Genomic DNA, 15,690 nt, shown 5'->3' with positions numbered 1-15,690 from the left:
AGTGTGGATGAACTCCTCCTGGGTGCCTTTCCTCACAGGGTTCTTCTGTGCCCTGCCGTGCTGTGGTTTGCGTGTGTGTCTGTGGGTACGATCGTGGGGATATGGGAGGGAGGGATGGCCTTTTCTTTTTATTGTATTATGGATGTTTTAATTGTTCACCTCTTTGAGTTGCATTTGAATGTATGAAAGGTGCCATATAAATAAAGCTTGATTTGATTTGATAAACTAACTGAAATTAATGTAGGTTGTTTTGCTTCTGAAGTTTAGTATGATGCATCCTGGACCGAATGTGTTCCACTCAGATGTAAACATAAACATGGCTAACAATCACAATAAGGTAGTACTGTACTGTTTTGCTTTTGTTTTTTTTCTGAAGAGTTTATTTGTCTGTAGGCCGGTTGGCAAAAGGTAACAATTTAAGAGCACATGGATAATAATGACTTAGCTAGCAGGCTGACTGCAGTGCGAATATATTCTGAATTTTATAAAAGTTTTTTTAATGAATTCAAGTGTCAAGCTTGACATCTAAATACACACATAATATGAGGGAAATTATGAAAATTAAGTGTAAACATTTACTTAGCAACCAGCCTCTATCGGCCTCCATTGAAGAAAGATGTAATTCTGGTAGTAAAATAGCAGAGGGTATTTTCAAGGGGCAGCGACCCAATTTCAATGTGGTCAGCAATTTCAGGAACAAGAATACTCATCATCAAATGACTTGTTTTATCAAATAACTTGAGCTCGATAATAATATTGATATAAAAAGGGTTGATCTTTGTATAATTTTAACTACTTTACACACACTGTAGTGAGTGAGTGATTGCATACATCCAATGGAAAAATTGTATTAAATAAAGGAAATGTATGCAAATGGTTGGCTACTTCTCTGTTGTCTTTCACAGGAGGATGGTGACCCTCCCATCAACGAAAGTCTTAGCATTGAGAATACACTGTGGGCCAGCACGGTGGTCGCCTCAGGTGATTACATAACATGCTGGTCAATGTACTGAACAGTTGTGTATGGAATGCTGATCTTTATTGGTTGTTGGCATGCGTTGTTTTACATGGTGTGTCGAGATAGTGTTTAAATGTGTTTCCCTTGTAATAGGCACGGTAGTGGGGCTGGTGATTTATACTGGCAAGGAGCTGCGCAGCGTCATGAACACATCCAACCCAAGGCACAAGGTACGGAGGCTGAAACCAGGCATGCATATTAGTGTTTTCAGGACTTTATGGGCAAGCATCGTTCTGACAAAGTTCTTGTTGTATATGTTTAACAATACCAGGTTAACATTATGCAAATTGGAATACTTGAAAATATCAAATGACCATATACAGTCCAATCATGTTTGCCAATTTGAATACAGACATCAATTTGTTGTGTTTATGTCAGGTGGGCTTGTTTGACTTGGAGGTGAACTGCTTGACCAAGATCCTGTTTGGGGCGTTGGTGGTCGTGTCTCTGGTCATGGTGGCCCTGCAGCACTTTGCAGGACGCTGGTACCTGCAGATCCTGCGCTTCCTACTGCTCTTCTCCAACATTGTGCCTATCAGGTGGGACATAAAATGCTCCCTGCGGTCATGCCAGCCTCATGGCTTTGTTAATTTAGATTTTTTTGCTTTTCGTCTTTAAGATTGTGTGTACTCTCTGAGTCTCTTGTTTTCATTCATTTGATCTAGCCTACGCGTCAATCTGGATATGGGAAAGATGGTTTTCAGTTGGATGATCAAGAAGGACTCCAAGATACCTGGCACGGTGGTGAGAGCCAGCACCATACCCGAGCAGCTGGGCCGCATCTCCTACCTGCTGACTGACAAAACAGGTTTGACTGGATAAGCTACAACAACACAAACATTCAAATCAGATCAACAACAGATACAAATAGCAAAGCAAAAAAAAATAAAAAATACTGATTTTATTTATTTTTTTATTTATTTCATGCTTTATTCAGTTATTCAAATGTGACACATTTAGCAGAATTGTACTATAAGTAAGTAAGCTGTATCACTATTTAAATGGCAGGAACTCTCACCCAAAATGAGATGGTGTTCCGGCGCCTCCACCTTGGGACTGTGGCGTACGGGATGGACTCTATGGATGAAGTGCAAAGCCATGTGTTCAGTGCCTACACACAGGTACAAACATAAACAAGGGGTAGAATCTTATCACTCAAATTTCCTGAACAAACTGACTGCTGAAAAGCTGAGAAAGAAAAAGCAGCCTGAATGTTTAAAAACAACAACAACAAAAAACATCAATTTGTGATTGCTTCCCTCAATTCTTCCTGACCTCTGATCATAGGCTTTGTCCCCCTTGACACCATAGGTTAGTGAAGCAGGAAACAGGATTAACCCAAACGCCAGGCGCTGCCCCAACATGTTTAATGACTTTGCCATTAACCTCTGCAACATGCAGACGGCTATTATTAGAAAGGCTTCAGTGCAATATTATTCATTTTTAGTTGAAAACATCTGGTTATTCTTGTGTAACGCTCTGACTCCAATGATTATAGGTTGCGTTTTTGAGATGTCTCGTGACCTAAGTGATAGAATGAGTCAAATGGTTGATTGATTTGCTTAAATAGGCTACAGATTTGCGTTTGAAGCTCGGAGATAAACATCTGCATATTCAGTGCAATGTAAAAGCCATCTGTAACATTAGGAGTTGTTTACATCGTGTGAAACAATCAGCCAGATATAATCAAATGCTTCCAATAAACCACAATTGTGTGAATTTATTGAACAAATTTTTTTTCTTGCAATTTCTACAGTTCAGTTTAGTCACCTGGATGTTTGCTGTTACATTGTGACATCATCTATTATGCCTTCAAATCACAGATTCAACATACTGTAACATCATTGATATGAACTTTAGAGCCACTAAATTTCCTTTTCACAATCAGTCAAAAAAAAAAAAAATCATGTCCATCTCTTGGGTGATACTGGTGTTAATTGTATCCGCCATTTTGAAATTTAGTCTGTTTTAGTCCAATTTCAATCACGCTTGTTAGTTTTTATCATAGTTATTCAACCTCATCCCGTTTTTTATTTAGTCCATTTTTAGTCGACTATAAATCGAGCATTTTAGTCTTTATTTTAGTCCAAGAAAAGATCATTTTATTCATCTCAATTTAGTCAACAAAAAACGGTCTCGTTTTAGTCAGGACAATCATTTAAACCCAGTATTTATTTATTTATTTATTTTTGTCAGCATATGATATTGAACATTTCGGATCTAAAACTATTTCACATCAAATTTTCCCTCATCTTTTTGATGAAAAACAACTTGCCGCACAATTAGAGTACAGTATATCAACAAGTGGCTACTATGGCGCCATGCTAGTGGTCGGATTAACATTATTGTTGGAAAATTATAGCCATTATATTAATGTTGTATTATAAATACAATTTCTTTTTTTTTTAAACCGTTCATCGTGAACCCACCTCCTGCTGTCCCATGTGTTTTTGCATGTTACACTCACTAGCTGCAGATTTGAAAAGTGTGCGTCACATGATGGTGTCACATGACAGATTAGCAGAGACAAGATTTTATGAAATCATATTTTTCGTCTTGTTTTTGTTCCTGAACTAAAATGTCCATAAATTTTAGTCCAGTTTTTATGAAGTGAAGTACATTTTCGTCTCGTCTTCATTAGTTGACGAAAATGCAGACTGATTTAGTCCAAGTTATTGTTTATAAATGAGGGTTTTAGTCTAGTCTAGATTTAGTCCGGTGAGAAATGTGTTGACGAAATGATTGTTGTTTAGTTTTTGACGACGAAATTAACACTAGGTAATACTATACATGGAAATCGCCTTCATTCCCCATCTGTCCTCATCTGTGGCCTGTGTGTCCTCCCCAGCCCACTCATGACCTCCCGGCCTCCAGGACCCCAGCGGCCACGAAGGTTCGTAAGACCATCAGCAGTAGAGTTCATGAGGCGGTGAAAGCCATCGCATTAGTGCACAACGTGACGCCGACGTACGAGTCCAACGGTGTGACGGACCAGGCCGAGGCTGAGCAGCACTACGAAGACACCTGCAGGGTGTACCAGGCCGCCAGTCCCGATGAGGTACTGACACACCATCATAGAACTATTCCATCTGTTCTCGGTGGATTTCCTTTATATCCTGTGAAGATGTCTACCCTTTGATCTACACAGGGTCTTATCAGTCTAGATGTCAGGTCATGTCATTCACTCCAAATTTCACGACTTCCCAGAGTTGAGGTTCCACTTTGTGTTTGCACTTCATTGTGTACCTTGGGGGGGGCACACAAGTTGGACATTGTCACACATCCAGCCATGATGACTGATTTGCTTGCATGTTTCCCCTCATTAATTTGATAACACCATCAGATGATCCCAACATGGACCGTTCTGTGCTTGTCACTGCGGGTCTTTCACTCGGCTGCTTTCCTCCTTGAAGTGTCACAAGCCAAAAGTCATCTCACATTTACGTCCTCGATGGTGCGCATTCTTTGAACACCAGGAAGAGGTCTGCTGAATTCAACGTGATCCACATCCTGCAGCGTAAATACGGATTTCCTTTATGTGCTCCCCAGCCTCTTGCACTTATCCCCTTTTGGGTTTCCTCTGAGCATGTTTCACGGGTCAGTGCTTTTGTCATTGAAAAAGCCACCTACATTTGTTGTTTGCAGGAAATGACTGCTCTTGTCTCTTTGTATGTGACGCTAATGAGGACTTTGTTGCACGGTGCACATTCCAGAACTCGACAAGCTGGACTGCCTTCGCTTTCTCTCCTTCCAGAAGGAAGTCTTAATATAGTGCCGATTCACGTCATTGACTGTTGAATGTACATTTTAACTCGCACGGTTTGGTCCCGCTCAACCGCTAGATAAAGGTCGATGATGTCACATTCCGGCCATGTGGTTTCACTATTAAGGTCACCTCATGATCCAAGAATTGAAGATTTATTTCTTTCATGAGCACAGGAATTCCAACTAATAACAATAATACTAATAATAAAAAAATATGATAATGAGAACATTAACTTGATCGTGTGTCTATCATGTATTGTTTCTCTGTGCAAGAATCCTATTCATCCTGAAGGATTTCTTTTTAAATTCATTACAATGCATTATACGCCTGCGCTGATCAGGTTTACTACTTTTGGGTCCTACAAAAGTTGTTGGGATTTTTAAAATGTCTACCGGTTCACAATTCCATTTTCCTCTGAAGTTTATCAATCGATGCTGTTGAGTGCTCTTAATGCTTCAGACATTGATTAATGTTGAATGTGACTGAAATCTCAGGGAGCCTATTCAGGCTACGGCTCCCATTCCCTTTGAAATTCAAGTAATGGAGCATTGATGTGACACAATGGCATTCAGATCAATAGTCTTCTGTCAGTCCAACCGCTTTCAGTGTCTCTCCCACTCGCTGCCTGCAGGTGTCGCTGGTGCAGTGGACTGAGAGCGTCGGCCTGACACTGGTGGGGAGAGACCAATCCTCCATGCAACTCAGGACCCCTACTGGCCAAATAATGAACTTCAGCATCCTGCAAATTTTCCCCTTCACCTATGAGAGCAAGAGGATGGGCATCATCGTGCGGGTGAGTGCCAATATAGTTGTTGTTCTTCCATGAATGTTTCCTGAATGCAAGTTCAGAAACAGATGAAAGTTTTAGTGTCAGTTTGGGCTGTTTTAGTTGCTAGGGGATACATTGGGGTTGGCTTTAGAGGAAAACGTCAGTTTAATATAAGTCCGTACATGGTGACAAAGGCACAGTTTGGGAACTTATAATTTGCATATAGGTCAGATGACTAATATTGTTTTTGACACAGGATGCACATGCATTTGTCTGCCCATGATAAAAGTTTACTTGACTACAAAACATATTTTTAGTGGGTACTCCTGTTAAATTAAACATATTGATTTAATTTCAGGATGAATCAACTGGAGAGATCACGTTCTACATGAAGGGTGCCGATGTGGTGATGGCCGGTATCGTCCAGTATAATGATTGGCTGGAAGAAGAGGTAATCACTTTTTTGTTTCTTTTGCCATTCTTTTATTCCTCAACAAATAGCCAGTTTACAGATTTGTTCCTACTGTACTACCATTTCTTTAAATATGGATATGATTTTATTTTACCATCTTACATCAGCCCCCGTTGGTCTTAGTTCCTGTTGGTAGGATCTTGCATTGGCTGGCATGTTCTACTTTTTTTATATGATGTGTGTTTGTAGTAGAATTGATGTTGGAAAATAGTGTCTGACTCTGAAATCTGCTGAATGTTTTTCAGTGTGGGAACATGGCGAGAGAAGGTCTTCGTGTCCTGGTTGTTTCCAAAAAGTCCCTGACTGAGGAACAGTATCAGGATTTTGAGGTACATTTGTGAGTGTGAAACACGGACTCCCTGCAGTTAACTGTTTGGTCTTGTGTTTATGGTCCAAAGCTAGCTTCGGTTACATTCTTCTGCTACTTCTGCTACATTTGTACTTTGCCTGAAAACACAAACATTTTAAAACGGGTGGGTATTTTTTCAAATATTGTTGTTTCTGTGTGGGCGGGGCGGGGCTGCTTATCTCCCATTTGTAACCCGAATCCATTTTAGGTCCTTCATAACAGACTTTTTGAAAGGTTCTCTTTCCATGACCATTGGCATAATATGTCAATTTGTCCCATTGGAGCAACCTAAAGTAAATGATTCTGATCCATAAAGTACAGTGAGGCTATAGTGTTATTATCAAGCAACTGGTTGCAGCTGTAATGTTGTAACAACACAGACGCCAAAGTGAAGCGGCAAACAGGCGATTGAGTGTACGCGGCTAATCATGTACAAAATGTGCTTTTGTATATGTACACTCCAGAAACTGCATTTCAAACGTTTATGGTACAACACAACAAAGATGAATACTGTAGTTTTCTTTTGCAATGGTTGCCATGGGAACTGCAGCTCAAAATACAAGTGTCACATTTTTGTCTTGGGATGTTCAGTCCTAATAAATACGATTGTTGTTGGGTGATTAGATTAACCTTTGAACCCTCTAGTGACCCCACACCCCGCTCATTGTTTGAGAAGGGCGGGGTCGCTCCCCCGCAGGCTTCACATACTGAACTGTATAATTGTGTGTTTGAGGCTGGTGGGCAGCAGTGAGTCACAAACACACGCGCACACACACACACTTTGTGTTTCCTGTATGAGTCACCGGCGGATTGTTTTTGCGTTATCTCATTGGCGAGTGACCCCGGAGCCGGAGCGGCAAAAAGCCGACACACAACACACTCATTGAAGTAGTTTTGGAGGCTACTTGAAAGAACAGGCTTGTAGTTTATTTAATTATAGCTGAAATATGTTGAATGTTTTCTCAGTTCAGCCTACTGCCTTCATGTGTTTTTTATGCATCTCATCTCACCCTCCCAAAAAAACAAAATCACTCCATCTGCCTCTGTCTGTCCCCTTCACTCCCTCCAGGCACGATACGTCCAGGCCAAGCTCAGCGTGCACGACCGCTCCCTTAAGGTTGCCACTGTGATTGAAAGTCTGGAAATGGAGATGGAACTCCTGTGTTTGACTGGCGTGGAGGACCAGCTGCAGGCCGACGTCAGGCCCACGTTGGAGATCCTTCGCAATGCAGGCATCAAGGTGGACGCCCTTTTCACATTAACTACAAAACATCACCAACATAACATAAAAGAGTGGCCGGAGGCCTTTATGTACTCAACTGTTGTTCCATAGGTGTGAGGCCTTGACTTGTGAAAATTTTAAAAGAACTCAACACTTTGAAAAACTAACCCTATTTTGTGAAACGGTTCATTTAAACTCTTCCCATAAAAAAAAATTGTCAATTAATGTTGAGTGAGAGGCCAACCCACACGGAATGACATGAAACCTGACACGCTGATGATTACACTGATCAGAATTGGCGCAGTATTTGGGGTAGAAGACGGACATCTTCTTGCCCAATACGTCAGCAAACTCCCATTCAAATGAACGAAGGCTGCTGTCGTTTATGCACGAGATACGTCATCACGATTATGTGACCAGGATAATGGTGTATTTTCTTATTTTGAAACTTAATCGGTTTAAAAAAAAAAAAAAAAATCAGGGAATAAGATGCCAGATATATTTGCACTTTTTTTCTTTATACACAATGACTAATCAAATACTGGCAAATGAGTAATACGTCTTGTGTTGCTTTAAAAGTAAAGGAAAAGAAAAAAATCATACAATTATAATTAATGTAACTTTTAATATTTCAATTGAAATGCAAAATATGTTAATATTTAATCTGTATACTGCTACTAGCATGGACCGATATTAGATTCGATGAGCAAAAATATTGCGGTATCATGGTATTAAAATTTACAGCTCAAAAATTAAAATTTTGGGAATATTTAGGTAAATGCAAACATTTTTTCCCCATTTAACCCTAACTTATTTAAAAAAAAAACAGGAAATATTTGGTAGAGGAGAAAAACGTGTACCATGTTATGTTTAAAGAGTAACAGGAAATCATACTCTTGCTCCACCCCTCACTAAGATTTGAACTCGGTGCTCAAAGAGGGTGTTGTATTTTTTAGACCAGACCATGTGGGCTACTCATGTTGTCCTTGGGGCTAAATAGTACCTGCTGGCCTTGTTCTTTGTTGTTGTTGTTGTTGTTGTTGTTGTTGTTGTTTTTGTATATTTTTCTTTTCTTTTTATGACAATGTACATTAATCATTGGAGCAAAAAGGAGAGAGGAGAAAGAAGAGGAGAAAGAAAAGATAATTAAAAAAAAAAAAAAAAAAAAAGTTGATTGGAGGCATCTACCTTCAAAGAGATGGCTGTTTACTGAACTCTGCAAGCAGCCAATCATATTGTGTCCTGCTTGGAATTCCCCTCACACAAAAGAATTGCTCATTACCAGTGACAGACACTGGTAGCAGTTATTTAAACCTTTACTTTTTAAAACCGCAGTTAGCTGTCAAATCGGTAAAGAGACCATGCTCAACTAGTAGATTATCCAACTCCTCACTAATCTTCCTTCTCCTGTGCCAGCAAGGGCATGATAACTTTTTGCTTTGTTTTTTTTTCCCAGTCAGCTTTAAAATGTTTCGATTTTGTTTTTTTGGGTCCCGAATGATCCATACTGCATACCGCAGTAAGTTCTCTTTAAACTCCATATCATACGTCAACTTTACAGATGCCTTCAGGCAGTGTGTACTGTATTGTAGAAATTACCAATATTTTATGTTGCAATTGTACTGCCTTTAAATTTGGTCTTGAGAGTGCTTGCTTCTTTGAAGTTATTTGACCCTTGCTACCGATTTGTAGCACGGTCTTGGTTTGTATGTCAATAAATGACATAATGATTATTTGCCCCCTGCAAAGGTTTGGATGCTGACAGGAGACAAGCTGGAAACGGCCACGTGTACCGCCAAGAATGCCCATCTGATCACCCGCAACCACGACATCCACATCTTCAGACCAGTAAGTGTGCAGATTCTGCTAGCTCGGGTCATCCTAGGTCAGACGTCAACCCATGGCCCCCTCCAAAGCCCGGTTAGCGAGCGCTCTGCTGCTTGCGCGGGCCCAGCCAGCATCCACAAAGCATCAATCACTCCCCACTGCCGACCGCATCCAAGCCACTGTCAGGGAGAGCAAATTGAAGGAGAAAACGAGCAAAGCGCTCCCGCCGGGAACATGCTGAGGCCTCGTTTCCTAATTTGTTTTTCAGCTTTTGGGCTTTGATGGTCCCTTTGCAGCGCTATGCCTGGCGCCGAGCCACCTCAGGCAGCGGGCCGGCCACTTAAGGTTACCGTTTGCGTACAACCGTGCTTACTGGAAGAGAATAACAATGGTTGGCACGCCTTGAAAACCTGACTCCCAGTGGACACTGTGGGAGTGCTGACTGGGCCTGTGACACGCACATCTGGATTAGTTTCCTGGTCGCCACCAAAGTCCTGATGCGCGCTGACGTCTGAGGAGTCAGCGGCTGGCGGATGTTCTGGCCTGAGCGTAACGTTTCATGACAGATTCACTCCACGCGCTGTCAGGGATGAATCTTTGCTCTTTTTCTGTCTCAATTGGAAGCTGACACAGTTTCCTCAGTCAAACTGGCCAACGTCCAGGTTTACAAGCTGTAAATTTTAAGGTGGAATGAAGTCCAGAGAATGTGTTTGTTTACAGCGCTTATGCAACATAACTTCTTTTTATGTTTGTTTGTTTTTTCTGCAAAGCCAGAATATCAGGATGCTTATTTTATCGTTTTCAAATCTATTATGTGTTAAAATTTGACAGTATGGCGGAATTTGTGGTTGGCACTTCTGCCTCTGTTGCATATGTGGAGTTTGCATGTTCTTCCCCGCAATACAAATAGATGCATTTTAAGATAATTGAATTGATCGCCCACAGGTGTAAGTGTGAATGATTGATTTCTCTATATGTGCTGTGCACCTTCTAGCTACAGTCAACTAGGATGGGGTTAAGTAAGCAGTTGACCCTATTAGACACAAGCATGGAAAATCGATGGATGGCTATTTTTTATTTTTTATTATTATTATATATTAGCAACAATATTATTTTGTTAAATGATTTAAATATAACTTTACTTTTTTAACTTTTTAAAACATTTTATTCAATTTGAAAGCCAATATATTTTATATAAGTCGAGGAGTTGTGTTTTAGTTTTTTGGTCAGTGCAAACTCTTCACGCTCTTCCAAAATTCTTAAAACGTAGGGAATAAGTTTTTAAGAAGAGCAACTATTGTAATGGTTTGTACTGACTCGATGTTGGTGATGAAGCATTGGTCCGATCATTACTCGACCTGGTACAAGCTTAAACCACACATTGAATGACTTTCATCCGAAAGCAAATCAAGAGAAGGTTCAAGTAGCAAAAGCCAATACTGTAGAATATTATACATGTTACACAAACCATTCTTTGTCAATTTTAATTTTACCACAAAGGTACAATTAATGAATAATAATAATAATAATAATAATAATAATAAACACCAAAAATTACACAATTGGAAATTTCCCAGACTAACAAACAGCAAGGACCGCCAATTTTTGTGTATGTATGCACTCAAGTATAGGTGTTAATCTGGTTGCCATGACTTACAGGTAACCACACGAGGAGAGGCCCATTTGGAACTGAATGCCTTCAGGAGGAAACACGACTGTGCCCTGGTGATATCAGGGGACTCGCTCGAGGTAATCTAATTTCTTGACAGCAGATGTTAGGGCATGCATTAGTGCTATCTGGCAATGAAAATTTTTTTCCTGGTTGACAGGTTTGATCATAGGGTAGCAGAGGTAGACAAACCTTGGCCAATTTCATTCCTCTCTTATGCATGTATGTTAGAACAACACAAGTAGTCGTAGTAGATGTCATAGTTGATTTATAGCGGCAGCTCCACTATGCTGTTGATTTAAAAAAAAAAAAAAAAAAAAAAAAGCAATCCTCATTGTGATGGTATCAAGGTAACATATCTGACAAACCTATTCAACACTTTGCGTCTCTCCTCTCCACTGCAGGTTTGTCTCAAATACTACGAATACGAGTTCATGGAGCTGGCGTGTCAGTGTCCCGCTGTGGTATGCTGCCGCTGCGCCCCCACCCAGAAGGCCCAGATTATCCGGCTGCTGCAGGAGCGGACGGGCAAGCTCACCTGTGCTGTAGGTATGTAGCGAACAGAACTAGACAAGCTGATGTGATTGATCGCACGTGGGCTCTGGCAAAGCTTTTAACTGACAATCACAATACCAAATTTGATATTTCATACTGAGCATCTGGAAAGTATTTACAGAGCTAGACTTTTTCCACATTTTGATATGTTGCAACGTTATTCCAATATGAACTTAGATCCATTTCTTTTCCTCACAATCCTTCATACAACTGTCTCTGTATTTTTGTTATTCTTGTATTAAAAAGACAAAATACTGTCAATATAAACAGATGTAAAACCTCATAAGGTTGGATGCAAAGTGTTGTTTTGTATTCATTTGGTGATGATAAAACAATTCAGAAATACATATCTTCCTCTTCTTTTTTGAAAACATTGGCACACGGATTAGGCTTAGAGTAATTTTAATATGTAGCAGGTTTTGTGAGCATGTGAGAATCGGGTGCCTTCATCACATTGTACTCTCCATGACTGGGGTTCTGATCTCAAATTAAGGGCGTGTCTTGAGAAGCAGCCGCTGTACTGGAGCGCCGACGATGTGAATCCTGACACCTCTATGGCTTTTTGTTTTCTCTTAGGAGACGGAGGAAACGATGTCAGCATGATCCAGGAAGCCGACTGTGGCGTGGGAGTGGAAGGAAAAGTGAGATTCAAACCAATCAAACCTCTCTCACAGCTCGCCTTTCCTGTCAAAACCCCTTGCGCGTTCACGTAATATGGAGTCTTGTGCACACGCATGAGTCCATTTTCATTGTCTGTTATTGGAGAAAATAGTTTCTGTTAAAAATCTCTTTTAATGGCAGTCTTATGAATCGCATGTGATTTTTATCCACTTAATTTGAAGGTGTCATTGCTGAGGTTAGACTTTTCATGTGATTTCATGTTTTTTAACTGCAGCAAGTCAGATGTTTTTCAATTACTGTTTTTTGTGCACAAAAAAGGTGATTGTTTTCGAGTACGATCCACTTGGCGGTGCCTCAGGTGGACAGAATCCTCACTGGCCTGCCTGTTGTTGCTTATGTGTGACAGGAAGGCAAACAGGCCTCGCTGGCCGCAGACTTCTCTGTGACTCAGTTCAAACATTTGGGTCGTCTTCTGATGGTTCACGGACGGAACAGCTACAAGAGGTCTGCAGCCCTCAGCCAGTTTGTCATCCATAGGAGCCTTTGCATCAGCACCATGCAGGTATCAACGCCCTATGATAGTCCACATGTTCGAATTTGACCTTTTGAATGCTTCCATTCATCCATTTTGGAGCAACCGCTGCTCCAAGGTTATTTTAGTTGACTCATTCACTCCCGGCCATTTTCACTGAAGCAACCCCCTTCGCTCCCTGATGTTCTACTGGATTTGGACTGATTTTGCAAGGCCCACAGAATATTGTGTTCTATTGCTCTAAAAACATGGAACCTACCAAAAGAAAGATTTAGTCGCGTCTTGCATCAGGAAACAAAGTATGTTTGTATCTGTTTACGTTTTGCAGCAATTAGCATTAGAATATAGCTACGTTTCTTCATCATTCACTTTCCTGGTGAAAACACAGGCAAAAAGAGCTTGTTGCAACATAGCCCTGACTGATCTCTTATACTCTGCTGCCACCTGATCGCCGTTTTTTGTAACAAGTACAATTGCTTTAAGCCACCTCTTCATGGCAGAAGCTGCAGCGAAGTCTTCTGTACGCTCTTGAATTAAAAAAAAAACAAAACAAAAAAACATCTAAATATGTTTTTGGGAGTGAAGGCCAAAGTATTAAAAAATGTGTATAGAAAAATTAAACAAAAACTGAAATCCAAAAACAATTTTGTGAACAAAATAAAAACGAAAATGCTGTTTAAAATTTTATGTCTACAAAACTAACTAAAACTAACCGTAATTCTTGTGAAAATGTCCGTGAAAATGTCCGTTTTAGTCTTTGGTAATTAATTTAATACATGAGCTTTGGGATGATTTTAAATGTGTTTTTAAGTAGATTTATGTCAATATTAACCGAAATGAGGACGTTTGAAAATGTGTCACACAGAAGTGATGTCATTTAGAAGCAGCCTATAGAAAAGCACCTTCAGATGACGTCGCTCCTTGGCGACAAATTCGACTCGCTTGCTTTTTCTTTTAACTCAATGAAAATGCAAGGCTAGGTAAGAAACCATGGTCTTTATTAAATATTACACATAAGTAATACACTTAAAAAACTAAAACTAATACTGAAACTAAGATTAAGCATTTTTTTAAATAACTAAAATTAAAAAAAATAACAAAACCACTTTGAAAACTAATTATAACTAACTAAATAAAAAAAATAAAAAAATAAAAACTCCAAACGAAATCAAAACTAACTGAAAGGAAAATTCCAAAACTATAATACCCCTGTGCTGCTCAAATGCTTTTATTTGTCAGACTAGAATAAGCATCCGATGTGGGGTCAGAAGGCGTGTTCGTGAGTCAGAGCGCCCCCACACCGCCGCTACTGTATCCCAGTCCAACCTTGGGGCCGCCACGGAGGGCGAGCCCATGACTCACCGCCTCAAGGGGGAGTTGGGGGGGGTGGGGGTGCTCCTCCACATGTCTGGACAACCACAACCACAGCTGGGAGCAGCCCGGCGTGGCGCTTGACAGCTCAATGCTGCATCAGCCGTGCCAACCCCGCACGCCGAAATTAGTTGCAGGGGCTTGGCGGTCAAAGTGCCGCGACTCAGCCAAGAATGTTCACGTGGAAGATTTAGCTTCTTGTTCACTTTCAGGATTTGTCTTCTTACATACCTCGCCTCGCACACAGACTACGCACTTTTTGGTTTTGTTCATGTTCCTTGTGGGTTGGATTCAGAATAACGCAGCTATCCCAGTTGATGTTAGGAGAGGGGCGGGGCGCTGTACGTACACCCTGGACTGGTCGCCAGACAATCACAGGGCACATATAGACTAACAAGCAGTCACATTCACATCTATGGACAAATAAGAGCCTTTTATCAACCCATGTCTCAAAATCAACAATGGAAAACTGAGCAAATGTATAGAACTGAACTGATTGTTATTGAATGTCATGACTTGAATGATTATAATATTGATGCTCTTAAACAACAACTTCTTTCTCCCGTTACACAGGCCGTCTTTTCATCTGTCTTCTATTTTGCTTCGGTGCCGCTCTACCAAGGATTTCTCATTATTGGGTGAGTGCACATGTGGCCGCCATGTTTCTTCTGCCCGAGTGGCAGCATGTACCGATGGGCCTGACCATACACTTAACTCCTTCACTGCCTTTCTCAAGTACGGTCTAGGGCCCGACCGATTAATCGGCTGATTATTGGCCTTCAAACGTCGGTCCAAAACAATCGGCCAGAGGTCCAAATGGACGATTATTTTCCCCTTAAACCGCCGTTTCTGACGCTCTGAAAGTACCCTGATTGCATTTTGCTTACTAGCAGTAGCAACTAACAAGTGTGTAGCTGTTGATTTTTTTTTATTATTATTATTTTTTTTTTTATTATTTTTTTTTAACACACATTTCCACATGACATAGCACGGAATACAATCCCGAGATCCCAGGTTAGCCCAGTAAGTCTCAAGACTTGGGAAAAATAACACAAGATAAAATATATATAAAAGAAAATGTCAATGCTTTATAGCAGTTGTAAACAAGTAAGAATGGTTTTATAATTGACACATATCTATACAATAGCCTTGTCTACTTCATGATTTTTTTTTTAATATGGACTTGTCATTCAAAGCAGAGAATCTTAATAGCTAAAGTTTGTGCATAAGTGGCACCCATTGAAAAAGGAATTGGGGAAAGGGTTAATTTTATGCATTATATATATTTTTAAATAATCGTCAGCTTAATCGGCAATCAGTATTTTTCTATGCCAATAATCGGTATCGGAATCGGCCTCAAAAAAATGAATACAGTACCGGTCGGGCCCTAGTATATTGGTCAATTACATTCTTTGCAATGGGACTAGGTGGGTTAGAATCTGATATTCTCCACTTTTAATGTTAAACTTTACTTATGCACAACCACTAGTAGATGACATATTTGTCTCATTTTATACAA

The 15,690-nt window shown here is 40.3% G+C and overlaps 1 protein-coding gene across 1 annotated transcript in view; it reads left to right on the top strand.

The window, feature by feature from the left end:
* Positions 1–15,690, top strand: part of atp9a (ATPase phospholipid transporting 9A) — a 30,172-nt gene that overhangs the window by 8,966 nt on the left and 5,516 nt on the right. The window contains exons 9-24 of the mRNA XM_077512808.1: positions 906–981; positions 1,112–1,188; positions 1,397–1,557; positions 1,684–1,826; positions 2,027–2,139; positions 3,867–4,076; positions 5,416–5,577; positions 5,912–6,004; positions 6,271–6,354; positions 7,444–7,614; positions 9,346–9,444; positions 11,083–11,172; positions 11,497–11,641; positions 12,224–12,288; positions 12,675–12,830; positions 14,745–14,809. Of these exons, the coding sequence (XP_077368934.1) occupies positions 906–981; positions 1,112–1,188; positions 1,397–1,557; positions 1,684–1,826; positions 2,027–2,139; positions 3,867–4,076; positions 5,416–5,577; positions 5,912–6,004; positions 6,271–6,354; positions 7,444–7,614; positions 9,346–9,444; positions 11,083–11,172; positions 11,497–11,641; positions 12,224–12,288; positions 12,675–12,830; positions 14,745–14,809 (1,910 nt within the window). The remainder of the gene's footprint in view (positions 1–905; positions 982–1,111; positions 1,189–1,396; positions 1,558–1,683; positions 1,827–2,026; positions 2,140–3,866; positions 4,077–5,415; positions 5,578–5,911; positions 6,005–6,270; positions 6,355–7,443; positions 7,615–9,345; positions 9,445–11,082; positions 11,173–11,496; positions 11,642–12,223; positions 12,289–12,674; positions 12,831–14,744; positions 14,810–15,690) is intronic.

The sequence above is a fragment of the Festucalex cinctus genome, chromosome 2, assembly GCF_051991245.1.
Source record: "Festucalex cinctus isolate MCC-2025b chromosome 2, RoL_Fcin_1.0, whole genome shotgun sequence".
Taxonomy (NCBI): domain Eukaryota; kingdom Metazoa; phylum Chordata; class Actinopteri; order Syngnathiformes; family Syngnathidae; genus Festucalex; species Festucalex cinctus.
Note: the sequence above shows the minus strand (reverse complement) of the source record. Positions and strands in the feature narration are given on the sequence as shown.